The 27,312-nt window shown below is 49.9% G+C and overlaps 2 protein-coding genes and 1 long non-coding RNA gene across 17 annotated transcripts in view; 1 reads left to right on the forward strand and 2 right to left on the reverse strand.

Annotated features, from left to right (window-relative positions):
* Nucleotides 1-18,234, forward strand: part of ADCY6 (adenylate cyclase 6) — a 29,209-nt gene extending 10,975 nt beyond the window's left edge. For 8 of the 14 annotated variants that reach the window (XM_035256982.3, XM_035256977.3, XM_078336831.1 and 5 more), the window contains 20 exons: nt 3,173-3,322; nt 3,695-3,816; nt 3,908-4,019; nt 4,198-4,325; nt 4,817-4,975; nt 5,056-5,197; nt 5,317-5,445; nt 5,688-5,713; nt 5,940-6,087; nt 6,339-6,436; nt 6,616-6,703; nt 6,876-6,992; nt 7,264-7,422; nt 7,716-7,894; nt 9,129-9,164; nt 9,247-9,376; nt 9,697-9,960; nt 10,732-10,936; nt 12,457-12,581; nt 12,800-15,310. In XM_035256982.3, the coding sequence (XP_035112873.2) occupies nt 3,173-3,322; nt 3,695-3,816; nt 3,908-4,019; nt 4,198-4,325; nt 4,817-4,975; nt 5,056-5,197; nt 5,317-5,445; nt 5,688-5,713; nt 5,940-6,087; nt 6,339-6,436; nt 6,616-6,703; nt 6,876-6,992; nt 7,264-7,422; nt 7,716-7,894; nt 9,129-9,164; nt 9,247-9,376; nt 9,697-9,960; nt 10,732-10,936; nt 12,457-12,581; nt 12,800-12,925 (2,643 nt within the window). In that variant the 3' untranslated portion in view covers nt 12,926-15,310. Of the gene's footprint in view, nt 1-3,172; nt 3,323-3,694; nt 3,817-3,907; nt 4,020-4,197; nt 4,326-4,816; nt 4,976-5,055; nt 5,198-5,316; nt 5,446-5,687; nt 5,714-5,939; nt 6,088-6,338; nt 6,437-6,615; nt 6,704-6,875; nt 6,993-7,263; nt 7,423-7,715; nt 7,895-9,128; nt 9,165-9,246; nt 9,377-9,573; nt 9,961-10,731; nt 10,937-12,456; nt 12,582-12,799; nt 15,311-18,088 lie in introns of those variants that run through there. The other 6 variants (XR_013521917.1, XR_013521916.1, XM_078336828.1 and 3 more) reach the window with 4 other exon arrangements.
* On the reverse strand, nt 9,932-10,618 carry LOC118144255 (uncharacterized). The gene is made up of 3 exons (XR_004728884.3): nt 10,482-10,618; nt 10,259-10,332; nt 9,932-10,067 (listed from the first exon to the last, which is right to left on the reverse strand). It is a non-coding gene; the product is annotated as an uncharacterized LOC118144255 (long non-coding RNA).
* SPMIP11 (sperm microtubule inner protein 11) overlaps nt 15,715-27,312 on the reverse strand; it is a 43,127-nt gene continuing 31,529 nt past the window's right edge. For both annotated transcript variants that reach the window (XM_009003703.5, XM_035256984.3), the window contains exons 2-4: nt 22,792-22,914; nt 16,806-16,950; nt 15,715-15,900 (exon numbers count right to left, since the gene is read on the reverse strand). In XM_009003703.5, the coding sequence (XP_009001951.2) occupies nt 15,852-15,900; nt 16,806-16,950; nt 22,792-22,914 (317 nt within the window). In that variant the 3' untranslated portion in view covers nt 15,715-15,851. The remainder of the gene's footprint in view (nt 15,901-16,805; nt 16,951-22,791; nt 22,915-27,312) is intronic.

A 27,312-nucleotide genomic window follows, 5' to 3' on the forward strand; every position in this document is an offset into this window, starting at 1 on the left:
TTTTTTTTTAATTCAGAATTTCGCTCTTGTTGTCCAGGCTAGAGTGCAAAGGCACAATCTCAGCCCACCACAACTTTCACCCCCCAAGTTCAAATGATTCTCCTGCCTCAGCCTCCCGAGTAGCTGGGATTACAGGTGTGCACCACCATGCCTGGCTAATTTTGTATTTTTAGTAAAGACGGGGTTTCTCTATGTTGGTCAGGCTGGTCTCGAACTCCTGACCTCAGGTGATTCGCCCCTCTCAGCCTCCCAAAGTGCTGGGATTACATGTGTAAGCCACTGCACCCAACCAAAAGGCCAAACACACCTTTTTTAAAGTAACTTTATAGCCTGTTTGTTTGTGGAGCACTTGCCCATAGGGCACTGTCAGACATCTTAAAGGGCTAGGTCCTTCTGCCCCAAAGATTCAGCCCCAGGCTGGCTCTCAAGCAGGGCTTTATGGCTAGACTGTCCTCCTAGGGAAGGAGCTTAGTGGTGGTGCCTCCTTTCCCCCTTCCCCTCTGGCCAGGTCTGGACTGGGTGGGCATGTCTTCCCTGCTGTCAACTGGCATGGTGCCCAGAGCCAGGCTTGGTGTCTGACTGGGGAGGTGCAGCCCCAGGAAGGCCAGGACCGTGCCCGCCTCTCACCTCCCAGGAGTGCCTGGCTACAGCCTCACACAGTGGATCTCGACAGGCACCTTCTCAGAGCAGTGCCGAGTGACTGCTGCCCCTATGCCAGTCCTTGGGACCAGGGCTGCCGAACCTCCTCTTGGCTGAGAAACAGTCCCTGTGCCCATTGGGTCTGTGGGTTTCTAGATGGGTGGGGTTTGTGGCCTCCTTCGTCTGCTTGGGCAGCCCCTTCCCAGATACAGCCCTGCTCACATTCAGGAAGGAGCCTTTTTCTCCTATCGACCCACTCATTTAGATACACTGTACAGTGTCACCCAGTGACCCAGGAGCAGCTTGGAGTCCCCTCCAGTCCCCTGGCATCCATTTTTTCTCACAGTCAGATAGGGATATATGTGTACAGAATTATTTCAGTCTCGTCCCCTTCCCCTTCCCTCCACCATGACTCACATTTTCCTCTTGGGCTCCTGGGGCCACGAAGGGAAGTTGCCTGGTTTGCCCCCCTTCCCTTTTCCCCTACTGGGGCTATTCTTAGAAACCCCCAAGGGAGATAGTGTGCCCCCCTCTTCACCCCTGCTAGTGGGTGGGGATCTCAGCCTAGTTGATCCTGGGCCTGTGAGCTAGACTGGGAAGGGAAGCTGGGAGGCCATACCAGAGGGCTAGAGCTGGAAATGGCTAGGGGTTAGCCATGTTGCTTAATTTTACCCAAGAGGAAACTGAGGTCCCAAAGAATAAGTGACCTGATCAATTTGCAGGACTAGTTCTAGTTCAAGGCAGAGCCCAGAACCTCTGGCTTCCAGGAAGTGCTACTGCTGTTTCCCTCCCTTCTTAAACCAGAGCCCTGCCCCATCCAACTCAGGGGTGGGGCCGCAAGCGCCAGGTTAATTCCTGAGTTTCCAGAAACACTGAGTCCAGTTTCCCTAAGACTTGCTCTCTAGCTAGTGCCACTGATAATGATTGGGGTCTGAACATTCCTAGGGTGGGGGCCCTAGGCGTAGGGCCTGGCAGGGCCAAGTGTCGGGAGGGAGTTATACCTTGAGGAGTGGCCAGGCATGGTGGACCCCATCCCCAGTTAGGGGATATCCTTTGTATCAGTAGAATTGATGACTCTCAAGCCTGGGCTCTGAGGTTAAGCTTGAGAGCTTAACAGTAGAGTGAGTAGGAATCTTGGAAACCTGGAATGCCCTAGATAGTAGGATTAGGACACAGGATATGGAGTCTGATTGTCCTGGGTTCAAGTCTCACATCAGCCACTACCAGCTGTGTGATCTTGGGCAAGTTACTTGGATTCTCTGTGCCTCAGTCCCTTACCTTTAAAATGGGATATTGTTATCTATTTCATAGCTTTTTTTTTTTTTTAGATGGAGTTTTGCTCTTGTTTCCCAGGCTGGAGTGCAATGGCACCATCTCGGCTCACCACAACCTCCACCTCCTGGGTTCAAGCAATTCTTCCGCCTCAGCTTCCTGAGTAGCTGGGACTACAGGCGTGCACCACCATGCCCAGCTAATTTTTTGTATTTTTAGTAGAGACGGGGTTTCACCATGTTGACCAGGATGGTCTCGATCTCTTGACCTCGTGATCCACCCGCCTTGGCCTCCCAAAGTGTTGGGATTACAGGATTGAGCCACCGCGCCCGGCCTTCATAGCGTTTTAAGAAATGTGTTAGGGGCTGGGCATGGTGGCTTATGCCTGTAATCCTAGCACTTTGGGAGGCCCAGGCAGGAGGATCACTTGAGATCAGGAGTTCGAGACCAGCCTGGCCAACATGGTGAAACATCTCTATTAAAAAGATATACAAAAATTGCCAGGCATGGTGGCGGCCAGCTGTAATCCCAGCTGCTCGGGAGGCTGAGGCAGAGAATTGATTGAATTGGGAGGCAGAGGTTGCAGTGAGCCAAGATTGGGCTTCTGCACTCCAGTCTGGGTGACAGAGAAAAAAAGAAAACAGAAATGAGTTAGTGAGTGTATAGAAGGCACCCACAGAATCCTGCACATGATAGGCAACCAACAAACTAGCCACAGTAATAATAATGACAATGGTGATTGTTGTTACTAAGTTATGTCAAGGCAGGGAGGGGCTTTAGAGATCTTCTCATTCTTCCTCTTTGGGTTATAGATGAGCAAACCTAAGAGAAAGGAGGTGACTTATCCTGGATCACTCACGGGAGAATGTAGAGCTCAGGTCTCCTGGATGCTGTCCTTAAGGATGAGCACCTGCAAAAGCAGCAGCGTTTGTCTTCTGTGAGGGGTGTTTGTGGAGCAGGAGATACAGGGTGCTGGGGCTAGGCCCCATGACTTACCTGGCCCTAGTTGGTGCTTCTGCTCCCAGAAGCTGTGAAAAGATCTCATTTCTAGTCATGGAGGATTCAGGCAGACAGCTAGGATCTGGGGTCCCATGGGTAATGGGAGAGCTATATCGCAGGGGTGGCAATAGCTTGGAAACAGACAGGGTGCAGGACCCTGGCTTCGTTCCTCAGAGAGCCTAGCAAGTTGCGCGAATGTGTGTGTGTGTTTAGGGGGCGGGCAGGGGAGATGGTCACTGTCTGCCTCTGCCACCTTCTTCAGCTCAGTGCCAATGTGCTGCTGTTCCTCTGCACCAACGTCATTGGCATCTGCACACATTACCCAGCAGAGGTGTCTCAGCGCCAGGCCTTTCAGGAGACCCGAGGTTATATCCAGGCCCGACTCCACCTACAGCATGAGAATCGGCAGCAGGTGGGGTTGCTCTCCGTGATCAGGGCCTGTCCCCACCTTACCCCCAAATAAATAACTTGCAGATTGGATCTGCTGCCTTATGCAGCTCTGTGGAGCAGTTTGACAGTTCCTCTGGGTTGTGCGTCACAGAGGCCCTGTGATACTGGGCTTCTGTCCTGTCCAAGGGGAGGAGGGCATAGACAGGAGCACATCTGGGGGCTCAATGGAGGGTGGTCAGAGGGGCTCTGATGGGGGAATGTCAGGCCATACTCCAGAAGGGAAGCTCAGGTCTTCAGAGAAGTCTGGGAGGGCTCTGGCAATGTGGAGAGACCAGGAGGGATTGAAATGTGAGGCCAAGAGGATAGTGATGCCCTATTGGAACCACTGGGCTAGGAGCGGTTGCTGCTGTCGGTATTGCCCCAGCATGTTGCCATGGAGATGAAAGAAGACATCAACACAAAAAAAGAAGACATGATGTTCCACAAGATCTACATACAGAAGCATGACAACGTCAGGTAGGGTGAGGGTAGGAGGATGCCAGGTGGGGCAGAGGTCTGGATGTCTTTGAGGGCTACATGGTCTTTCATCCTCTGCTGTCATCTCTAGCATCCTGTTTGCAGACATTGAGGGCTTCACCAGCCTGGCATCCCAGTGCACCGCGCAGGAGCTGGTCATGACCCTGAATGAGCTCTTTGCCCGGTTTGACAAGCTGGCTGCGGTAAGGGTGCTGGGCCTTGGGGTTGGGCCTGGGTGTTGACTGTGGTGAGAGCATAGCTTTGCTGACTGAAGCTGGGTATTTGGGGACAGATAGAGTGTGCATCGAGGGTGGTGGGCCATGCAGGATGGGTGGGCAAGAGAGTAAAGGTTACCTTTCCCTCCGACTCTTTCCCATTCAGGAAAATCACTGCCTGAGGATCAAGATCTTGGGGGACTGTTACTACTGTGTGTCAGGGTTACCAGAGGCCCGGGCAGACCATGCCCACTGCTGTGTGGAGATGGGGGTAGACATGATCGAGGCCATCTCGTAAGCAGTGCCCCATTCCCAGGCTTCCTGGAACTGTGCATGCCCTGGACTGCTCCGCTTTTTGATGAGACCCCAGATATCCTCAGTTTTGGCTGTTTCTCTGTCTTTGACATCTATCACTGGGGAGGGGAATGAATCTTTCTCCAACCTGTGCGAAGACCCATGTGCACCCTTAGGCTCTAGCCAGCCGAGAGAGCCTGGGCAGTAGGGGAGTTGGGCCATCTGTGCAGGCCAGAGGGAATAACAGTGATTCCTCTTCTCCTAGCTCAGTTCCACAAGATGCTGCTGGGCCCCTGCTGGTGAACACAGTCCTAACATTTGTCCTTGAGCCCCATGCAGCCTTCTACTCATGTCCAACCAAGGCTGTGCTCCCATCCCCTGCATCTGGGTCTGTCCTTGCCCTCTGGACCCTGAGGGGAGTGAAGGGCCTGGGCTGTGTGCTGGCGGAGGGGGAGACTGCCAGGAGCTGACCTGGGGCTGCCTGCTTCCAGGCTGGTACGTGAGGTGACAGGTGTAAATGTGAACATGCGCGTGGGCATCCACAGCGGACGTGTGCACTGTGGTGTCCTTGGCCTGCGGAAATGGCAGTTCGATGTGTGGTCCAATGACGTGACCCTGGCCAACCACATGGAGGCAGGAGGCCGGGCCGGGTGAGTTGGGATGGGTCCAGGTGGTGGGGGGTGGGAACACGGCGGGAGAGCCAGGGGCTCACCCTCTTGGCCACATACAGCCGCATCCACATCACTCGGGCAACGCTGCAATACCTGAACGGGGACTACGAGGTGGAGCCAGGCCGTGGTGGCGAGCGCAACGCATACCTCAAGGAGCAGCACATTGAGACTTTCCTCATCCTGGGTGCCAGCCAGAAACGGGTCAGGGCCAGGGCAGGGCTGGGGGCAGGGGAGCAGGAAGAGGGACAAATGGGGAGAGCAGGCCAAGGCCTCCTCTGGCCCCCTCTTCTGAGCCTGTACCCCCCATGCTGCCTGCACAGAAAGAGGAGAAGGCCATGCTGGCCAAGCTGCAGCGGGCCCGGGCCAACTCCATGGAAGGGCTGATGCCACGCTGGGTTCCCGATCGTGCCTTCTCCAGGACCAAGGACTCCAAGGCCTTCCGCCAGATGGTGAGGGACCTCATTTTCTTGGCTCCTTCAACACCCCATCCCTGTCCTTTCTTCTTGTGGCTGCCATCTCCATGTATGCTTTCTGGTATTGGAGCTGTGGGAGGATTTCATCCCAGGTGTCCCAGTGCTCCCAGAGGATATGGTGGGGATACCCTCAGCACAGTGTTGGGGTGAAGGAAGGAACTGCAGAGGTGAAGGTTGTTGACCCTTTACCTCACTCCACACTCTGTCCCTTTCTCCAGGGCATTGATGATTCCAGCAAAGACAAGTAAGTCAGGTTACTAAGGAGGGAGAAGGCACTTGTACCCTGGGATGGAGCTGGGGGGAGCTGAGATCTTCCTTTCCCCTGACCTTAGGTGTGTGGTGTGGGAGCATGGGCCACACCCCTGGTTCTCCCTCCCTCCCTCCCCCGGGTGCTGCCCGTACCTTCCCTTTCATTGTTTCTCACGTGGCCATCCCCATGCACCTGGTGAAGCCATGTCCCCTGTCCTCAGCCGGGGTGCCCAAGATGCCCTGAACCCTGAGGATGAGGTGGATGAGTTCCTGAGCCGTGCCATCGATGCCCGCAGCATAGATCAGCTGCGGAAGGACCACGTGCGCCGGTTTCTGCTCACCTTCCAGAGAGAGGATCTTGAGAAGAAGGTTTGGGGGATACAGGGCAGAAGGACAAGTGCTGGGGGAGGGGCAGATCGCAGCAGGGGTGGCTGATCACAGGTGAGGGCACAGCTGTTTCTGGGGGATGGAGAGGGGACCACCACAGAACAGGGTGAGGATTTTGTCAATTGAGTCAACTGCATCTGCTCCCTGTTGAGGCCCCTGGTAGTGCCCTGTCCTTGCTGTCCCCGCCTTCCTTAGGAAGGGCCCAGCACCCAACTCAGCCTCCTCTCCCTCAGTACTCCCGGAAGGTGGATCCCCGCTTTGGAGCCTACGTTGCCTGTGCCCTGTTGGTCTTCTGCTTCATCTGCTTCATCCAGCTTCTCGTCTTCCCACAGTGAGAGCCCTGCCCGTCCTCTCAGCTTCTCTCTTCTCCGCTACTTCCCAGAAGCTTCCTAAATACCCACATGAGCCCACAATCCCTGGAGCCTGCATCCCTGCTTGTTCCGGAGGGTGGGACAAGAATGCCCAGATCTTCCAAAATTAAACCATTTTCCTGGCCCTGTTCTACCCCAGCTCCACCCTGATGCTTGGGATCTATGCCAGCATCTTCCTGCTGCTGCTGATCACCGTGCTGATCTGTGCTGTATACTCCTGTGGTTCTGTATGTAGGGGGACTTCTGAGGCTGTTGGGAATGGCAGGCCAGACTCCAGACAGGGAGGGGGTCTGGGGAGAGGGAGGAGAAGGCCATGCCTCTTCCACTGGGCCCCATCCCTGGTTGGCCTTCCTCCTCGGCTGATACAACCTTCAACTCTTGGTCTCTTGATGCCTCTAGCTGTTCCCTAAGGCCCTGCAACGTCTGTCCCGCAGCATCGTCCGCTCGCGGGCACACAGCACTGCAGTTGGCATCTTTTCTGTTCTGCTTGTGTTTACCTCTGCCATTGCCAACATGGTAAGGGTCCAGCGGGAATTCTTCCACCTCTGCTCTGTGTCAAGCACTGCCCTGGACACTGGGGGTGCAGAGGGGAATAGGACATATTTTCTGCCCTCAGGGAGCCCCCTCCCAGAATAGGGGAAGGTGAACTCCAGTTCTTCCTCCTTTTGTCCCAACCTCTTGTTATCCCTGAGTGAGAATGAAGACCCATGGGTATAAGGTACCTGGGTATATCCCTAGCAACCCTTCACCTCCTTGGCCACTCTGACATACCCTTCCACTTTTGCAGTTCACCTGTAACCACACCCCCATACGGACCTGTGCAGCCCAGATGCTGAATTTAACACCTGCTGATATCACTGCCTGCCACCTGCAGCAGCTCAATTACTCTCTGGGCCTGGATGTGCCCCTGTGTGAGGACACCGAGCCCACCTGCAGCTTCCCTGAGGTGTTCAAGCAGTGCTCAGGCAGTGGGAAGGGTCTGTCCTGGCACAGACATTGGCCCCTCTGTGCCAGGCCTGGTGATGGGCATGGGGACCCAGGAACTCACCAGAGTCTCCCACACTAGGAGCAACCAGGGGCCCTGGTGTGGTGTAGGGGCTGCACGTGGAGGGTGGAGGATATGGGGGTTTAAGGGGTGTGGAGGGAAGGTTAGGTCAGGCAGGAGAGTGCAGGGCTCTCCCTGCCCAGGGGTGCCATGGCCTTTGCCTTCACCCAATGCTGCCTCTGCCATCCCCCCAGTACTTCATCGGGAACATGCTGCTGAGTCTCCTGGCCAGCTCTGTCTTCCTGCACATCAGCAGCATCGGGAAGTTGGCCATGATCTTTGTCTTGGGGCTCATCTATTTGGTGCTGCTTCTGCTGGGTCCCCCAGCCACCATCTTTGACAACTATGACCTACTGCTTGGTGTCCATGGCTTGTGAGTTTATTCTCAGGTCCTTTAATACCCCAGGAACTTCCCTGACCTTGCTGGGTCACTGTGAGCCTCTCTGGTGCCCAGGCCCCTTGTGCCCTTGGAATGCCTCAACTCCCTTGTGGAGGAAAGGAAGGAGATGGAGGAGCTCCCAGCATGTGACCCCAAATAGTTACCCCAAGGAAACCTCAGTCTTGGGAAATCCTTGTGTCTTTAGGCTGGACATTAAAAAAATTCCCTCTTATATTTGCATGGTGCTTTCACATCCACTGTCTTAACCACTGATAGGTTATAAAGCTGCTTGGTGGCAGGGCTCTGGCTAGGAACCACAGCTTCTGATCCTGCTTAGGGCTTTGCCTGGGATACCACACTGGCTTTTCCTCTGCAAAACCCCCTTCCTTCAATATGCCACTGCAGCTTGTTGTAGTAGAAAATGCCTCTGGCTTCTGCTGGGTTTGAATCCCTGCTCTGCTGCTCATTAGCTATGTGAGCTTAGACAGGTGAGTTAGCTTTTCTGAGCCTCAATTTCCTCATCTGTAAAATGGCAATGTCACCTAAATCACAGGGTAGTTGTAAAGATTATAGTAACTAACATTTATGGAAGTCTCACTATATGGCAGGAACTGTGCCAAGCCTTTTACACACATTTATATTGGATGCCTGTTGTACAGATGAGGAAGGAGGCTTAGAGAGCTAAGCAACTTGTCTCAGGTCACATAGCTGATAAGTAGGGGAGTCTCTAAGAGCAGAGGTGTGGTTTTGTTTTTTGTTTTTTGTTTTTTTTGAGACGGAGTCTTGCTCTGTTGCCTAGGCTGGAGTGCAATGGCGCGATCTCAACTCGCTGCAGTGGTACAAACCCGCATCCTGGGTTCAAGCAATTATCTTGCCTCAGCCTCCCAAGTAGCTGGGATTACAGGCACCCACCACCACACCCAGCTAATTTTTGTATTTTTAGTAGAGACGAGGTTTCACCATGTTGGCCAGGCTGGTCTTAAACTCCTGACCTCAGGTGATCCACCTGCCTCAGCCTCCCAAATTGCTGGGATTACAGCACCCAGCCAAGAGCAGAGGTTTTCTTAACCTCTACTCTTGATGAGTTAATTAATGTAAGTAAAAGCCTCGGCCTGATGCCTGACTTACAGTATGTGCTCAGTAAATGCAGTCTCTGTCTCCCCTTCCATGTGCCCACCTAGCAACCCAGGAAGCACTAATTACTTTGTCTCTTCTATCTTCTTGCCAGGGCTTCTTCCAATGAGACCTTTGATGGGCTGGACTGGTAAGTGAAGGCTCTAAGGCAGCAAAGGGTAGGGCCCTAGATGCCTCCCTCAGACACCAAGCATGTCTCTGCTTACCCTTAGTCCAGCTGCAGGGAGGGTGGCCCTCAAATATATGACCCCTGTGATTCTGCTGGTGTTTGCGCTGGCGCTGTATCTGCATGCTCAGCAGGTGGAGTCGACTGCTCGCCTGGACTTCCTCTGGAAACTGCAGGTGACTGGGTGGGCCTTTGGGGGAAGGGGAGGAACCTAGGGGCAGAGCCTGGGCCCTGCCAAAAATGCATCTCCTGCTAGCTGGCTAAGGCCCACGGCGCCCCTAGGCCCCCCTGGTTCCATGCCTTCTCTGTGCGCATCCCTTACTCCTCACCCCATCCTCTACCTGCCCCCTTCATCCCTTTGCCTGTTCTTTAGGCCTCATCTGTCCGTGCCTTTCTTCCTCTGCGTGATTCCCTCTGATGCCCACTTCCAGGCCTTGGCCACCACACCCACCCCTTGTGAATGTTGGGCAATGGGTGATGGGTGTGGTGTCTGTAGGCAACAGGAGAGAAGGAGGAGATGGAGGAGCTCCAGGCATACAACCGGAGGCTGCTGCATAACATTCTACCCAAGGACGTGGCCGCCCACTTCCTGGCCCGGGAGCGTCGCAATGATGAACTCTACTATCAGTCGTGTGAGTGTGTGGCTGTTATGTTTGCCTCCATTGCCAACTTCTCTGAGTTCTATGTGGAGCTGGAGGCAAACAATGAGGGTGTCGAGTGCCTGCGGCTGCTCAACGAGATCATCGCTGACTTTGATGAGGTACTTGTCCAGTTGGCTGGTGCTGGCAGAGAATTGGGGGACTTGGAGACCAGGGTAGTAGAGAGAACTTTGGATGAAAAGGCCAGGATTGGAAGGGGTGAATGGCACTAGGAAGAGAAAGAGAGATTTGATGGGATTCAGAGGCATCAGGGCTAAGGGTAAGGGTAGGCACAGTGGAGGCAGAGGCAAGAACCCATGAAGGTGTCAGAGGCAGCAAGGGGATCAGCCCTAGCGGGGCAGTGTCGTCCTTGTTGGGGAGCGGGGGAGGACTTGATCTGTAGGGGGTTAGGATAACTACCAGGTGGATGTCATTGAAGAAGAAGGCAGTAGTCTGGACAGAACTTCATGAGATCAACCAAGCAAGATGGTCCTCTGAAAACAGAAAATGGAAGCAAAATGTGAGGTAGTATCCTGAAAATCCAGATCAGGAAATGGCTGTTCCACTATTCTGGAGGGAAGTCACTTGTTCACTTTGGGACTCAGTATCCCAAAAGGACTGGAGAAATTGCTTAATATCCCACCTGTGGGTCTGTGTTCCGTGAGTGAGCTACTGGAGTGACCTTCTGAAACTGTATGCCCAAGTCCTGCCTTGACTCCTAGGGTGTCTGTTTTTCCTGGCTCCTCAGTCCTACACTGATAGCAGCAGCTGGAAGGGGGCTCTTGAGACGGGGAAGTGGGGAAAGGAGCCAAGGCGGGGCAAGAAATGAGTGTTGGGGCAGGGCTGGGTTTAGGGTCTTTGCCTTGACAGCCAGGTTCCCTTGTGTTGTTCAGATCATCAGCGAGGAGCAGTTCCGGCAGCTGGAAAAGATCAAGACAATTGGTAGCACCTACATGGCTGCCTCAGGGCTGAATGCCAGCACCTACGATCAGGTGGGCCGCTCCCACATCACTGCCCTGGCTGACTACGCCATGCGGCTCATGGAGCAGATGAAGCACATCAATGAGCACTCTTTCAACAATTTCCAGATGAAGATTGGTGAGAGGACCTGGTTGCTTGGCAGGGTTTCTAGGATTATTTCTGGGTGAAGCTGGGATTATAGGCTGGGGATGGGATCACAGATTCCCCATCAGGGTTCCTGTGGGGTTTTCTTCCCTCTGACCTTCTATAGAAAGTCTGATGTTAAGGACAGAGATCATGGCCAGGTGCGGTGGCTCACGCCTGTAATCCCAGCACTTTGGGAGGCCAAGGTGGGTGGATCACCTGAGGTCAGGAGTTCGGGACCAGTCTGACCAATATGGTGAAACCCTGTCTCTATAAAAAAAACAAAAACCTTTAAAAATAAAAAATCAAAGAACAGAGATCATGCCGGGTGTGGTGGCTCCTGCCTGTAATCCTAGCACTTTGGGAGGCCAAGGTGGGCAGATCATGAGGTCAAGAGATAGAGACCATCCTGGCCAACATGGTGAAACCCGTCTCTACTAAAAATACAAAAATGACTGGGTGTGGTGGCACACACCTATAGTCTCAGCTACTTGGGAGGCTGAGGCAGGAGAATTGCTTGAACCCAGGAGGCGGAGGTTGCAGTGAGCTGAGATCATGCCCCTAAACTCCAGCCTGGTGAAGAACAAAACTGTCTCAAAAAAAAAAAAAGAGAACAGAGATCATTCGGCACTATCCTAGAAATTTTTGAGCATATTTTAATCCTGGTATTATTATCCCCTTTCATTGGATAGAAACCAACTCTCAGAGAGATTACATAACTTGCCCAAGGTCAAACAACTAGTAAGTGGCAGAGCTGAGATTCAAAATCAGAATAATCTAAAATTGAATACCTTTGTGCTTTTATATGGCCAGTTGGATAAGAAGCGCTTCCTGTTAAATGAACTGGTGGATGGGAATGGTTAATAGCATGGGTTCTAGAGTCAGTCTATCTGGTTTGAATTCTGGCTGCTCCATTTATTGGCTTATTTGGGAAGTCATCTAACTTCTCTAAGCTTCAGTTCTCTTATCTATAAAATGGGGCTAGTAATACCTACCTTTTAGAGGTGTTAAAAGGATGAAGTTATGTAAAATGCTTACTAGAGTGGCTGACATGGAACAAGCATTCAGGAGGTTATTGTTATAGATGGCTGTCTCAACTGAGGGAGCTCCTAAGCTCAGGTGTTCAGGTCCTTTGAGTGTTTTCATTTTTTGGGGTTTTTTTTTGAGGCAGGGATTTGCTCTGTCACCCAGGCTAGAGTGCTGGGGTACAATCACAGCTCACTGCAGCCTCAACTCCCAGGCTCAATCAATCTATTCTCCCACCTCAGCCTCCCGAGTCGCTAGGACTACAGGTGTGCACCACCTTGTCTGGCTAATTTTTGTATTTTTTTGTAGAGATGGGGTTTCACCATGTTGGCCAGGCTGGTCTTGACCTAGATCCTTCTTTACAACCAGGAGACTTGTCCTTTTTCCATTTTTTTCTCTGGGTCTTTCTACCAGTGCCAGGAGGTGGGATGACTCCCTGGGTTGACCCTGGAGCATCTACTAATCTCTTACTGTTCTTCCCACCTCAGGGCTGAACATGGGCCCAGTTGTGGCAGGTGTCATTGGGGCCCGGAAGCCGCAGTATGACATCTGGGGGAACACAGTGAATGTTTCTAGCCGTATGGACAGCACGGGGGTCCCCGACCGAATCCAGGTGAGGGAAATATGAGCAGGGGCTGGGAGGAGCATGGGCCCGGAGGGCTTCCATAGGTGTCTCTGGTCTTCTAGGACAGGGGTAGGGTGGCTAGTATTCTGTGTTTTGTGGGGCAGGGGTTGGGGGAAGGGAGCTAGTCTGACTAGAGAACCCCTGGGCCCCTGCAAATGCAGCAGGAAGGATTCCAGGCTAAGCAGGCTCCCCTCCCACTCCCCCAGGTGACCACGGACCTGTACCAGGTTCTAGCTGCCAAGGGCTACCAGCTGGAGTATCGAGGGGTGGTCAAGGTGAAGGGCAAGGGGGAGATGACCACCTACTTCCTCAATGGGGGCCCCAGCAGTTAGCAGGGCCCAGCCACAAATTCAGCTGAAGGGACCAAGGTGGGCATTGAGAGGACTCTGTGCTCACTGGGTGGAGCTGTGGCAGGGGTCACTGGGCCTCTAGACCCTGCTAACCACAAAAGGGAACACCACAGCAGGCTGTGCTTGGATTATGCTCTTCTGCCCTCAAGCTGGTGAACAAGGGGCTACCTACCAAGAGGATTATTGCAAGTGACTTTCTTTCTTAATTGGGGTAGAGCTGTTCCCTCTCCAGTCTTCCAGCTTTTGGGAGCAGGGGAGGGGTCAGTAGCAGAAGTGGAGGGAGCTCTCTTGCCTGAGGGATTAAAATGGCAGCTTGCCATGCCTATCCCTTCCCTGTGTGTTTGGGCAGCAGGTTCAGGGCTGGGCCCTTCTTTTCCCTTTTTTTTCTGGGAATATTTTGTACAATATTTTGTACAAAGATAGGCATGAGGAGTGCCTATTCCATGCTTGCCTTTGCAATACCTGCATCCCCAGCACTGGTCTTGGGCACTTTCCCACCCCAGCCAGGTGTCCCTCCTAAGTACAGGGCAAAGGAGGGAGATGCTCTGGGGAGCCAGCTCTGGCCATATTTCAGGAGAATGTTTCCATGTGCCAAATCATAGTCCCATGATCTGTCCCCAAAGGGGAACAAAGGGACCTCTGACAGCTTGGATTTAGCCCCAGTTCCTGCATGCTCCAGGGAACGGGGTGTCTGGCCTCACTGGTACTGTGAAAATGCTCAGAGAGCAATCCTGTGTGTGGGGATGTCAGGTCAGGAGCTGGAAGTTCACCTGTAGGTGCCAAAGAGCAGGCTGGCCAGGGCTAGGGCAGTGCCAGACTCTGATCTAAGGACCGCAACGGGGTGCGGATCAGGTCACTCTGCCCCAGTGCTCTCTTGCTGTCTGCTGGCAAGGGGGCATGGAGCATCTCTCCCTCTTCTGTTGCCAAATAGAAAAGGGTCAGGGCATGGAGAAAGATGACCCTGAGCCCAAACCTGCCCTCCAAGTCTCGCGTTGGGGAGAGCCTGTGTGTTTGTGTAACTGTGTGTGCATGTTGGTTTTTGTGTGCATATCTGTTTTCCAGGTCTGTGTGAGTCCTTGTGCTCCTGCTCCTCAGCTCTCCACCCCAGGTCGCCTCTCTCCTGTGGGCCTCTGTCTTCTGGGAATAAAGCAGGGTTTCCTATTTCAGGGGCTGTAGAGAGATACCCAGGTTGCACAGGAGAGGGATGGGGTGTGGTAGCAAAGGGAGGGAGAGGAGTCCTTTTTGTGCCAAATCCCTAAGTGCCGTTTGGGGGTCATGTGCGCAGCATGACTCTCCCTGCCTCTGGCAGGGACCCAAGCACTTGCTTGAGCCCCAGTGCTCCATGCAGCACTTGAACTGTCTGGGGTTTGGTGGACGGAGGCTCAAGAATTTCCTGGGTTCCCCAGATAGTGTCCTGGGACATGGTTTGCTTTGGGGCTGGGGTAGCATGGGATCCTTCGGAGGACTCAGATACTGGTACTAGGAGCTGGGGAAGGGGAACCTTAAACTTGGCTCTTCCCAGCCTTCATCCTGAGTCTAACCTGTTTCTGGCTCCCCAGGCCCTTGTGAAGCCTTCAGGGCTGGCAGAAGGGTTAGGAGGTTGAACTCTAGATTCCCTTCCTATCTTTGCCTTCCTTTTACCCCTTTCCCTGCAGCCTCCTTGATTCTGGCCTGAATTTGGTTGTGCCTCAGTTTCTCTGTCTATACCTATTTAAGCCAAAGGCACTAGCCTGAATTTTGCTTGAAGATCACTTTGTCTTGGAAATGACTAGAGAGGCAGAGGTTTCCAGAGTTGCTGGGTTTGGGAGTGGAAGGGGCAGGCAGTGCACTTGCCCTTCCTCATGCACCTTCTGATACCAGTTCCCTGTGGGGGCCTGGTTTTTGGGTACTGACTCCCTTGGGCATCTTCATGTACCAACCAAATGGGCCTTCATGTACCAACCAAATGGGCATCTTCATTAGTCATGGCAGAAGAGGGGAAAAGACTTGTTACAGACAAAATCTGCTCCCCTGCCCCGAGCCATATCCTTGGATAGGAAGAGACTACTTGGTGCCATGAGGTAGGGGTGAGGGTGTAAGTAGATCAGAGTGGGAAGACCTCAGCCTTGGGTAGCTTGTCTCTGCTTCTTGCCAGATGGGAGGGCCTGTTCACATCCTGGCTCCCTGTACCACAGTGCCAGCCATGCCCTTCCCCTGGGCTACCATTGCCCCTTTCCTCACCAGTTGGTGGAGGAGTCAGGAGATGGGAGGCCATGGGCTTTGGTTTTATAATGTAACCACTGTGGGAGGGGGGAGGATGGTGTACCATGTATTTCAGTGAAATATTTAATATATTTAAATATCAATAAAATCAAACTCTTTATAAAATTCCCTGTTCTGTGTAGCTGTTCTGGGCCCTGGGTGGGTCAGAAGTGACAGAGCCTGATGTAGAAGGCAACCTCTTGCCCCAGGGCTCTGTGGGCCTCTTGTCTGTGGTCAGAGGACTTCCTGTGGCTTTCTCCTTGCTAAGGAGAAGCTGCAGTATCTTCAGAGTGTGACTACTCAAGGCCTTTCAGCATCATGAGCTCCAGCGTGTGCCTTCCCAGATTAATTGCACTGACCCCTGCCATGCATAAGGCCCAAGGTTCTTTCCAGTGCCTTGGCCCCTGGCAGACCTCTCACACCAAGGCCTGGCTCATTCAGGAATCTCTCCCAAACCACCTCTCACAACAACCTGGGCACTGGAATCACCCCACCCTCACCCCACAACTCCCCCAGTGCACACAAGCAACTTTTAGTCCAATCTGTTTACTCTGCTTTCTCCACCACCTCTTCCCATTAGTCAGCCATTGGAACTGGGAAACCTCCTTCTTTCCGTCTCTTTGCACTCTTTCCACAATTCATCTTGTCTTTCTGCAGCCGTATCTTATTAATACAGACTGAAGGTTCTGTCATTGAGAATAGAGTGATCCATAAACCTAGAAAGAAAGAGATTCAGAGAGAGATTCAGCCAGGCCAGGCTTGAGGGCAGGAGATCCTTAAAAATAGCTCCCAAGAGGCCAGGCGCGGTGGCTCATGCCTGTAATCCCAACACTTTGGGAGGCTAAGGCAGGTGGATCACCTGAGGTCAGGTGTTCAAGACCAGCCTGGCCAACATGGTGAAACCCTGTTTCTACTAAAAATACAAAAATTAGCTGGGCGTGGTGGTGGGCACTTGTAATCCCAGTTACTCGGGAGGCTGAGCCAGGAGAATCACTTGAACACCCAGGCAGCAGAGGTTGCAGTGAGCCGAGATTGTGCCATTGCACTCCAGCCTGGGTGACAGAGCGAGACTCCATCTCAAAAAAAAAAAAGCTCCCAAGACTGCCTCAGGGCAGAATGATAGGGGTAGTGATGAAAAAGTAGGGCTGCTGCTGGGTGCCGTGGCTCACACCTGTAATCCCAGCACTTTGGGAGGCCCAGGCGGGTGGATTGCTTGAGGTCAGGAGTTTGAGAGCAGCCTGGCCAACATGGTGAAACCCCGTCTCTATAACAAAAAATAAAAATTAAAAAAAAAAAGAAAAAGTAGGGCTGCAGCCAAAGGGTGGTAATTGAGGGGTGGAGAGGTAGTGAGGAAGGCAGCATTGGGCTGCCACAGGAATGCTATGGACACTTGTTTTGCACCAGCTCAGAATTCACACCCACAAAGAGAAACACAAAGACAGACAAATCTATAACTCCTTTGAATGCATCACGGCCCAAATTCTGGGACCAGTTTTCTCTGGTAAGACTCAAATCTCTCCTTCTATTTCCCTAACCTGACCAGAGGTGAAATAGTCTCTATTTAAGGGAAGGGAAGGAGTACTTCCCTTCAACTTCCCACCTTTTCCCCTCCCGGTCTAACCTGGTCATCGCGCTTTTTATGAGACAGTGGCGAGGGCCCCGGATCCATGGCATGGTTTCCTCTGGACGCACTCCTGGATCATGGGACCGCCAGAAGCTGAAGTTCTGAGCATCAGTCAAGGGGACTCTGAAGACCTGATTGGGAACTGAATGGGTGGGGGGAAGGGCAGGTTATCTAATTCCTTCAAGTTCTCTGCTCACTTTTCTGCCTCAGGGCAGCAATAGCCCAGCCCAGCCCAGCAACTGCTGGGCCTGACCAGGTGCTGAGAGGTCCTGGGAGTGTGGTCACCACACCCTGCTTCACTTCCGGATTCCAGCATCTCACTCCTTTCATGGTCAAATGAATGTCTTGGTTATTCCTGCTGCTAGTAAGCCCATCTCTAAGAGAGCTTTCCCCAAGTGCTAAGATGGTAGAAAAACAAGTGGCCCACCCACTTGGGAAATGGGTGAAAATAATAGGTCCACTGATCTATTATTTTTCTTTTTTCTTGTCTTAATCGTTATCTTTCTCTTCCCTCCTCTTGGAAAAAAATGCCTTCCTTTGCTCACTCTAGGTAATTCTCTGAAACCTAACTGATACCACCTCACATTTAGATGCTGTTAATAGATGTCATTTATCTAGTGTCTGTCATGTTCTAAATGTGGTATTAAATATTTAAAAAATATTTTGAAATAATATCAGATTCAGATGCTGTTTGAAAAAGTACCTTTGGCCAGGTGTGGTGACTCATGCCTGTAATCCCAGTACTTTGGGAGGCCAAGGCAGTCGGATTACTTGAGATCAGGAGTTTGAGACCAGCCTGGTCAACATGGTGAAATCCGATCTCTACTAAAAATGCAAAAATTAGTCGGGCATGGTGGCGGACACCTGTAATCCCAGCTACTTGAGAAGTTGAGGCAGGAGAATTGCTTGAACCCAAGAAGTAGAGGTTGCAGTGAGCTGCGATTATGCCATTGTACACCGGCCAGGGCAGCAAGACTATCTCAAAAAAAAAAAAGAAAGAAAAAAGTACTTTTGACCAGGCACTATGGCTCATGCCTGTAATCCTAGCACTTTGGGAGGCCGAGGTGGGTGGATCACCTGAGGTCAGGAGTTCACCTGGCCATCATGGTGAAACCCCATCTTTAAAAAAAAAAAGAAAGAAAAAGAAGTATTTTTACTATTTATTTAGATACATCTAATTCTATCAATATAAAATTTGTATATTTTTAAAACTTAGAATTATAGCCTAATATTCTGGATTGCTATATAGTGTTTATAATCATTTTTTTTTCTTTTTTGAGGTGGAGTCTTACCCAGATTGGAATACACTTGCACGATCTTGGCTCCCTGCAACCTTCGCCTCCCAGGTTCAAGCGATTCTCCTGCCTTATCCTCCCCAGTAGCTGGGAGTAGAGGTGCGTGCCACCACACCTGGCTAATCTTCTGTATTTTTAGTAGAGATGGGGTTTCACTATGTTAGCCAGGATGGTTTTGAATCTCCTGACCTTGTGATCTGCCTGCCTCAGCCTCCCAAAGTGCTGGAATTACAGGCATGAGCCATTGTGCCTGGCCTATAATAATTTTTTAAAAATTCCTAATAATTCATTGAGTAGGTGTTATACTTTTGGCTTATTTTCCTGCAAATTAATAATAAGGTAGTGAAAAGTTTTGCTATTAGAGGCTGGGTGTAGTGGCTCACACCTGTAATCCCAGCACTTTAAGAGGCAGGTGTATCGTTTGAGCCCAGGAGTTCCAGACCAGCCCAGGCAACATGTTGAAACCCCATTTCTACAAAAAGTACAAAAACTAACCCAGCATGGTGGCACACACCTGTAGTCCCAGGAGGCTGAGATGAGAAGGATTATTTGAGCCTAGGAGGTTGTTGAGGCTGTAGTGAGCAGTGATTGTGCAGCTGCACTCCAGCCTGGGTAACGGAGCAAGACTCTTGTCTCAAAAAAATAAAAATAAAAATAAATTAAAGTTTTGCTATTAGAAATAACTTACTACCCCTCTTTCCACATGTGCCTGTTTTGATTTCTGAAAGTATTTTAGGTTTTTAAGCTTTAGTTTTGTTATAATTATAGGTTCACATACAGTTGTAACAAATAATACAGGGAAACCAGGCACAGTGGCTCATGCCTATAATCACAGCACTTTGGGAGGATCACTTGAGCCCAGGAGTTCAACACCAGCCTGGGCAACATAGCAAGACTCTGTCTCTATTAAAAAAAAACAAAAACAAAAACAAACAACAACAACAAAAGAAAACAACAGGGAAATCCTGTGTACAATTTACCCTTCCCCACAATGGTTACAACTTACAAAACTAAGTACACTACCACAACATGATATTAATATATTGAATATATTGATACAGAACAGTTCCATTGCCACCCATCCTGGAGTTGCCATTTTATAGCCACCCTCCCCCACCCCACCCCCACTTTAGAAATCAGTGATCTGTTCTTCATTTCTGTAATCTTGTCATTTTAAGAATGTTGCCGGGCGCGGTGGCTCACGCCTGTAATCCCAGCACTTTGGGAGGCTGAGGCGGGTGGATCACGAGGTCGAGAGATCGAGACCATCCTGGTCAACATGGTGAAACCCGTCTCCACTAAAAATACAAAAAATTAGCTGGGCATGGTGGCGCGTGCCTGTAATCCCAGCTACTCAGGAGGCTGAGGCAGGAGAATTGCCTGAACCCAGGAGGCAGAGGTTGCGGTGAGCCGAGATCGTGCCATTGCACTCCAGCCTGGGTAACAAGAGCAAAACTCTGTCTCAAAAAAAAAAAAAAAAAAAAAAAAAAAAGAATGTTATCAGAATGTTATATAAGAATGTCATAATAGCACTCTCAGTGGTTGTGTATTCACTCTATCTATTTTCTTGCAAGTCACCGAAGTATTAGATTGCTTCCTGTTTAAAGCTCTTATAGGATCCCCATTGCAATTAAAATCCAAGTTACTCTACTCTGGCCCATAACACATTTTCATGATCTCACCCCTGCCCAGCTCACTGAACTCATCTTTCTTTTTCTTTTTTTTTTTTTTTGAGGTGGAGTTTTACTCTTGTTGCCCAGGCTGGATGACATGATCTCGGTTCACTGCAACCTCTGCCTCCCGGGTTCAAGGAATTCTCTTGCCTCAGCTTCCCGAGTAGTTGGGATTACAGGCACCTACCACCATGCCCGGCTAATTTTTGTATTTTTTTTTTAGTAGAGACAGGGTTTCACCATGCTAGCTAGGCTGGTCTCAAACTACCAACCTCAGGTGATCTGCCTGCTTCAGGCTCCCAAAGTGCTGTGATTATAGGCGTGAACCACGGAGCCCAGCTCCCTACATGATTTTTAATTAATTAATTTTTTTTTTTGAGACAGAGTCTCACTCTGTCACCCAGGCTGGAGTGCAATGGTGCAGTCTTGGCTCACCGAAACCTCTGCCTCCCGGGTTCAAGCAATTCTCCTGCTTCAGCTTCCCGAGTAGCTGGGATTACAGGTGCCCATCACCATGCCCAGCTAATTTTTCTATTTTTAGTAGAGACGGGGTTTCACCATACTGGCCTGGCTGGTCTCGAATTCCTGACCTTGTGATCTGCCCACATTTGCCTCCCAAAATGCTGGAATTACAAACATGAGCCACAGTGCCTGGCCAATTTTATTTTATTTTATTTTTGAGACACGGTCTTGCTCTGTTGTCCAGGCTGGAGTGCAGTGGTGCTATCACAGCTCACGGCAGCCTTGACCTGCCAGGCTTAAGCGATCCTCCCACTTCAGCCTCTTGAGTGGTTGGGACTACAGGTGAACATCACCATGCCCGCTAATGTGTGTGTGTGTGTGTGTGTGTGTGTGTTTGAGATGGAGTTTCACTCTTGTTACCCAGGCTGGAGTGCAATGGCGACATCTTGGCTCACCGCAACCTCGGTCTCCTGGATTCAAGCAATTCTCCTGCCTCAGCCTCCCGAGTAGCTGGGATTACAGGCTGTGCCACTATGCCCAACTAATTTTGTATTTTTAGTAAAGACAGAGTTTCACCAAGTTGACCAGGATGGTCTCGATCTCTTGACCTTGTGATCCACCCGACTTGGCCTCCCAAAGTCCTGAGATTGATGTGAGCTACTGCACTTGGCCTTGTTTTTTTTTTTTTTTTTTTTTTTGAGGCGGAGTCTCACTTTGTCACCCAGGCTAGAGTGCAATGGTGTGATCTCTGCTCACTGTAACCTCTGCCTCCTGCGTTCAAGCGATTCTCCTGCCTCAGCCTCCCAAGAATCTGGGATTACAAGCATCTGCCACTATACCTGGCTAATTTTAAAAATTTTTTAGGTGAGACGGGGTTTTGCCACTTTGGCCAGGTTGGTCTTGAACTCCCAACCTCAAGTGATCCACCCACCTTGACCTTCCAGAGTGCTTGGATTACAGGTGCGAGCCACCGCGCCCAGCTGTATGTTTTATAGATGGAGTTTCACCATGTTGCTCAGGCTGACTACATGCTTTTTGAAATGTACATGTTGTCTGTTCACAATAGTGCTAAAAAGTATGATTCCCATTTTCAGATGTTTCAGAGAGGCTGTGGTTAAAGAAACTTGCCTCAGGTCACAGAATTCATTTGCAGTTTAAATCTAGTTCAGTAAGATGCCAAAGCTGGTGCTTCCTACTCCTGGCAGGGATAATGCATGATAATATACAATGGTTTCATTTTTACTTTTTTCTCCCAATAATTCTAAAAGATCAGTAGAACAAAGGCTCAGGCATTTTCTCTCCCCCACATCCTAACTTTAAACGACTGAGGAGCCTGGCACGGTGGCTCATGCCTGTAATCCCAGCACTTTGGAAGGCTGAGGCAGGTGGATCACCTGAGGTCAGGAGTTCAAGACCAGGCTGGCCAACATAGTGAAACCCCATCTCTACTAAAAATACAAAAATTAGCCAGGCATGGTGACACACTTCTGTAGTCCCAGCTACTTGGGAGGCTGAGGCACGAGAATCACTTGAACCCGGGAGGCGGAGGTTGCAGTGAGCTGAGATTTTGCCACTGCACTGCAGCCTGGGTGACAGAGTGAGAATCTGCCTCAAAACAACCACAACCACCACCGCAACAACAAAACTGATGAGGGATCAGGTTAATAAAGGGCAAATAGGCCAGGTGTGGTGGCTCACACCTGTAATCCCTGGACTGTGGGAAGCCAATGTGGGAGGATCACTTGAGCCTGGGAGTTTGATACCAGCCTGGAATACAAGCATGGCTCTATCTCTACAAACTTTTTATTTTAAAAAATTAACCAGGCTTGGTGGTGCATGCCTGTAGTCCCAGCTATTTATGAGGCTGAGGTGAGAAGATCACTTGAGCCCAGGAGTTTGAGGCTGCAGTGAGCTATGACTGCACCACTGCACTCCAGCCTGGGTGACACAATGAGACCCTGACCCTGTTTCAAAAAAAAAGAAAAGGTGAGATATCAAAAAAGAGGCAGAACTAGGATTCAAACATGGATCTTCTACTTCCAAGTCTGATTCAGATTTCATTTTATCAATGGGCACAGTGGCTCACACCTGTAATCCCAGCATTTTGGGAGGCCCAGGTGGGTGGATCACCTGAGGTCAGGAGTTCGGGACCAGCCTGAACAACATGGTGAAACCCCGTCTCCACTAAAAATACAAAAATCAGTGGCATGGTGGTGGACACCTATAATCTCAGCCACTCAGGAGACTGAGGCAGGAGAATTGCTTGAATCTGGGAAGCAGAGGTTGCAGTGAGCTGAGATGGCACCACTGTACTCCAGCCTGGATGACAGAGCAAGCAAGACTGTCTTGAAAAAAAAAATTCATTTTATCATACTTACCCCACTAAGTCTACTTTACTTTCTCCCTCTTGCTCTCAGTCTCTCCTCTTGGCTCTTTTTTTTTTTTTTTTTCCTGCCGTACAACCATACCCAACCACATCCCAGCCATTCTTTAGGAACTCAGACATATCTTTTTTTTTTTATCCTAGCATGATGCCCACCCCAAGGTACTTACATGTCTTCAGCAACACCTTCCGAACAGCTTCGTGGTATCTTGTGTGGCTATTCTGGTGCACAGAATAATTCCCATCTTTTGAGATAATCGGGGGAAGCCTAGTGGGCTCTGGTTCCTTCTGGTCTGAAATGAGAGTAGACTTGTTCTGAGTACTTGGCAAATTACTATTTGATTCTCTGATTCCCTGGTCTCCATGCTAACCACGTACGTGGCAGGGATCTCTCCTCAGGAGTCAAATCACCATGCCTGTGACAGAGGGGAGGGAGAGAGAACCCACTGGTCACAAGACCTCCCTTACAACTTTCTTGCTCCTCCCTGACTCCTGGGTTTTAAGAGGCCAGCTTCTGGAATCAGGATGTTAGACGCATACTTAAGGTTAGTGCAAGTGAAAAAGGCGCTTATCTGGGTATACATTCCTTTCCTGGGACTGGCATATTTGCAGAACTTCACATGGTCTAATAGTGGAAGTTATGTTTGAGTTAAGTCTTGGAGGAACAGAAAGAGGTAGGTGATAGTAGAATCAGGAAGAGCACTTCAGACAGCAGAATGGCAAGTATTTAGAAGCATTAGAGAGGCATCGGAGAGCTATTGGTTTTGAGCCTGGAGTGCTGGGTGAAGAAAAGGACAGGAGATGGGGCTGGTAAAGTAATGTAGTATGGCGGCCACCTAGCATTCATTATGTTTGGAAATCACTCCCTATGAAGCAAAACCTGTATCTCACAATAGAAGCTGAAAAAGACTAGGTCTTCCTTACCCAACCTCTCTTTCATCAAGGATATGGGCAAAGAATTTTGGCTAGGCCAATCAAACACATTTGCTTCAGATTTTGAATCAAAGATAAGATCGCAAGGAAACAGTGGCCATATGAAGTTATCTGCTAGTGATAGAAGGTGACTCCATCTCAAAAAAAAGATTTCTGTCTCTTGGCTGTTCCATCCATTTTGTCATGCAAGCCAAAAAGGCGTTAGGCCCCTTTCTCTATTTACTTCAGCCAGTCTCAAAAGCAGAGTAAAATCAAGCTCTTGGCCAGGCACAGTGACTCATCCCTGTAATCCTAGCACTTTGGGAGGCCAAGGCAGGTGGATCACCTGAGGTCAGCAGTTCGAGCCCAGCCTGGCCAACATGGTGAAACCCTGTCTCTACAAAAGATACAAAAATTAGCACGGTGCAGTGGCGCACACCTGTAGTCCCAGCCACTCAGGAGACTGAGGCAAGAGAATCGCTCGAATCCGTAGGCAGAGGTTGCGGTAAACCAAGATTGTGCCACTGCACTCCAGCCTGGGTGACAAGAGCAAAACTCCATCTCAAAAAAAAAAAAAAAAAAAAAAATCATCCAGCTCTGCATCTGATATTTTCAGTGCCTCCATTCTGTATTCCTGGAGCAGAAGCCTCATTCCATTCCTCAAATTTTTATTTTTCATGATTATGGATGCTTGTCAGGACCTGGATCAGTTTACCTTGACAATCTTGGAAATTGTTGAGGATTGCTGACTAATCTCTGGTGGAGGGTGGCAATGCCACTTCTGTTCTGGAGTTCTTCCCCAGCTCCTGCTTTTTCCTCTTCTTCCTGGCTCAGCCTCACTCATTTATCATCTCTGTCCCTCATCTCTCTCTTTTGTCCTCCAATTAAATCTCCTTTAACATTCTCTATCTGAGATAATGATTTCACCAGAGTGGAGCACAGTTTGAATCCCCTCCCTGTACAGCTGAGGACTTGGAGAAACAATAGTTCTGAAGCCTTGGTTAGCATATAGAGTTCTGGAAGTGTGGACTGAACCATGGGGCTGATTTTTACTTCAACACAAGTTATAGCAGTGGGGCCATTTCTTGGAAGCAATATAATTGAGCTTGGTATTTGAATTTGGGCAAGGTGGGGGTGGCAGGATGTCCTTGGACAAATTGAAGCAGACTGAGGAGAAAGAACAAGCATATTCCTAGTGGCCAGTGGGACCTAGACTGAGTAATTATTGGTCTGAGCTCAGGTGACAGTTAGGAACTCTATCTGTTCCCAAGGCCTCAGGCTGATTGTCAGGGTACAGGCAGGTGATGTTCTCTATTATCTCAGCATGTCCAAGTAGCAGGGTCCCAGCTTTCCATATGGATAATCAGTGTGTGCTTGGAGGTGTGCTGGACAGTATCACCCACCTAGATGCCTTCCTATGGAATCAACCAGCAATTGGCATATACCTTGCATCTATTTTTGGCAAACTGGTAGATATTCTTGGTAACCCATATATTCTCTGAATTGCCAAGATTTGGAAGGTACCTGGGGTGAAGGGGGCAGGGGTTGGAAAGAATCATGCCACAGCTACTGTGAAAGGGCATGTTTTGGGTAGAAGGATGCAATGAGCTCTTTCTAACCAAATTCCACTGTGGTAAGGTAGATGAATCAATCATTCTGTCGGTAGGTGGTACAACAGAGGTCTGTCATCCACCCAGTTAATGCCATGCTCTGCATGGTCTTTGTTGGTAAGTAGATATGAAGTAACATAAATAGCTTCTAAAACTGGGCCATAAATTGGGGATTGCCATAAAACCACCTTTAATGCTTTGAATAGAAACTATGAAGGACATCTAGGATAGTATAAAAGTACTTGAGTGGCTCTTCCATCCCCCCAAATTGGTGGTAGAGATTTCTCAGTATTACAAGCTTCCCTGTGAATCAGGGGTGGTCACACAAATCTTAGTTATTCACTAATTTGCCCATTGCCTGTTTGCTGCAACTGGGGCTGACTGGCCACAATGTTTTCAGGGTGAAGAATTTCTAGAATGAGTCTACCTTTGTGGCTCCCAGAAATCTACCTTCTAGATTGGGGTATTTGCAGCCATGCATGGTGACTAATGCCTGTAATCCTAGCACTTTGGGAAGCTGAGGTGTGACAGCATGAGCCTGTGGTCCCAGCTACTCAGGAGGCTGAGGTGGTTAAGACTGCTTAAACTCAGGAGGTTGAGGGTGCAGTGGGCTGTGACTGTGCCACTGCACTCCAGCCTGGGTGACATAGCAAGACCCTGTCTCAAAAAACAAAAATACAAACAAACAGAAAAAATGACTCATGGCTCCTATCTATATCATCTTCCCTGATACAAAGAAATTGTCAGTGTTATGGGAGGAAGTGGACAGAAGCATTAGCCCAGGAAAGCAGACCAATCCTCAAGGCATGTTTTCCATGTGGAAGCAGTTCCTTTGGCTCCATGTCCAAAAATACCTTCCTTGAAGTGGTGCACTTGTTCAGAATTCTGAACATGGGAAGTAGATGGGGCATGAGAGAACAGCAGGACCTAGCACTGGTTGTAGATTGCTGATGTTAAGTGGAGTGCATGGATTTTTCTAGAGATAATAATAATAAAAATAGCTAGTGAATGTGCTTGGCACAACTCTAAAATGTAGGTGCCATTATTATTTCCCAAAGAGAAAACAAGCACAGAAAAGTTTAGTAATTTTCCTAAGGTTACATAACTAGCATATAGTAGGGTCATGAGTTTAACCCAAGTAGTTTGGCTCCAGAGCCCATTTTCTTAACCACCATCATAACATCATCAGGCTTCCCAGGAAAGACAAAGGACGAAGGGAAAACATAGACTGTTTGAACTAGCCCTTTGATGGGCTCCTTTGTCTACAGATCAGTAGGGATCCTGTCAAGGGAGTCTGCTCACCTGGCGCAGCCTTGAGTTAGGTGGGTGACATGACATCATTGGCTTGATCCACAGGCAGAACCCTGCCTCCCTGAGCTCTACTAAAATGTGTAATATCATTTCCTATGGCCAGGATGAGGGAGCAGAGGCCTGGAACTTGGTGGGTAACTGCCAATGGCTTGGATCAGTCACTGTGTGGAAGAACAGTGCAGAAAGGCTAAACCCTTGTGGGAAAAGTGCCTGTCTGCTGCAGTACAGACAGTCACCCAGCTTAGAGGTGGACCCACTCCTTAAGCTTAGAGTGTAGCTATGAGTATCAAGAGTACCTTCCTGTTCTAATTTCATGTGGAGAGGGGATGGGGTTGTGTTTTCTTTTTTTTTTTTAATTTAGATGGGGTTTCACCATGAATGCCAAGCTGGTCTTGAACTCCTGACCTCGGGTGATCCACCCACCTTGGCCTCCCAAAGTGCTAGGATTACAGGCGTGAGCCACTGTGCCTGGCTGGGTTGTGTTTTTATTAAGACAGGCTCTTGCTCTGTTGCCCAGGCTAGAATGCAGTGGCACAGTCACAGCTCACTGAAGCCTGGAACTCCTGGGCTCAAGTGATCCTCCTGCCTCAGCCTCCTGAGTAGGTGTACAGGCGTGTGCCACTACACTTGGCTAAAAAAAATTTTGGAGGGCTGGGCAACATGGTGAAACCCTGTCTCTACTAAAAATACAAAAGCCGGGCATGGTGGTAGGCGCCTATAATCCCAGCTACTCAGGAGGCTGAGTCAGGAGAATTACTTGAACTCAGGAGGCGGAGGGTGCAGTGAGCCGAGATCACACTGTTGCACTCCAGCCTGGGTGACAGAGTGTGAGACTACATCTCAAAAAAAATTTTTTTT

This window comes from Callithrix jacchus, chromosome 9 (genome assembly GCF_049354715.1).
Source record: "Callithrix jacchus isolate 240 chromosome 9, calJac240_pri, whole genome shotgun sequence".
In the NCBI taxonomy this organism is placed as follows: domain Eukaryota; kingdom Metazoa; phylum Chordata; class Mammalia; order Primates; family Cebidae; genus Callithrix; species Callithrix jacchus.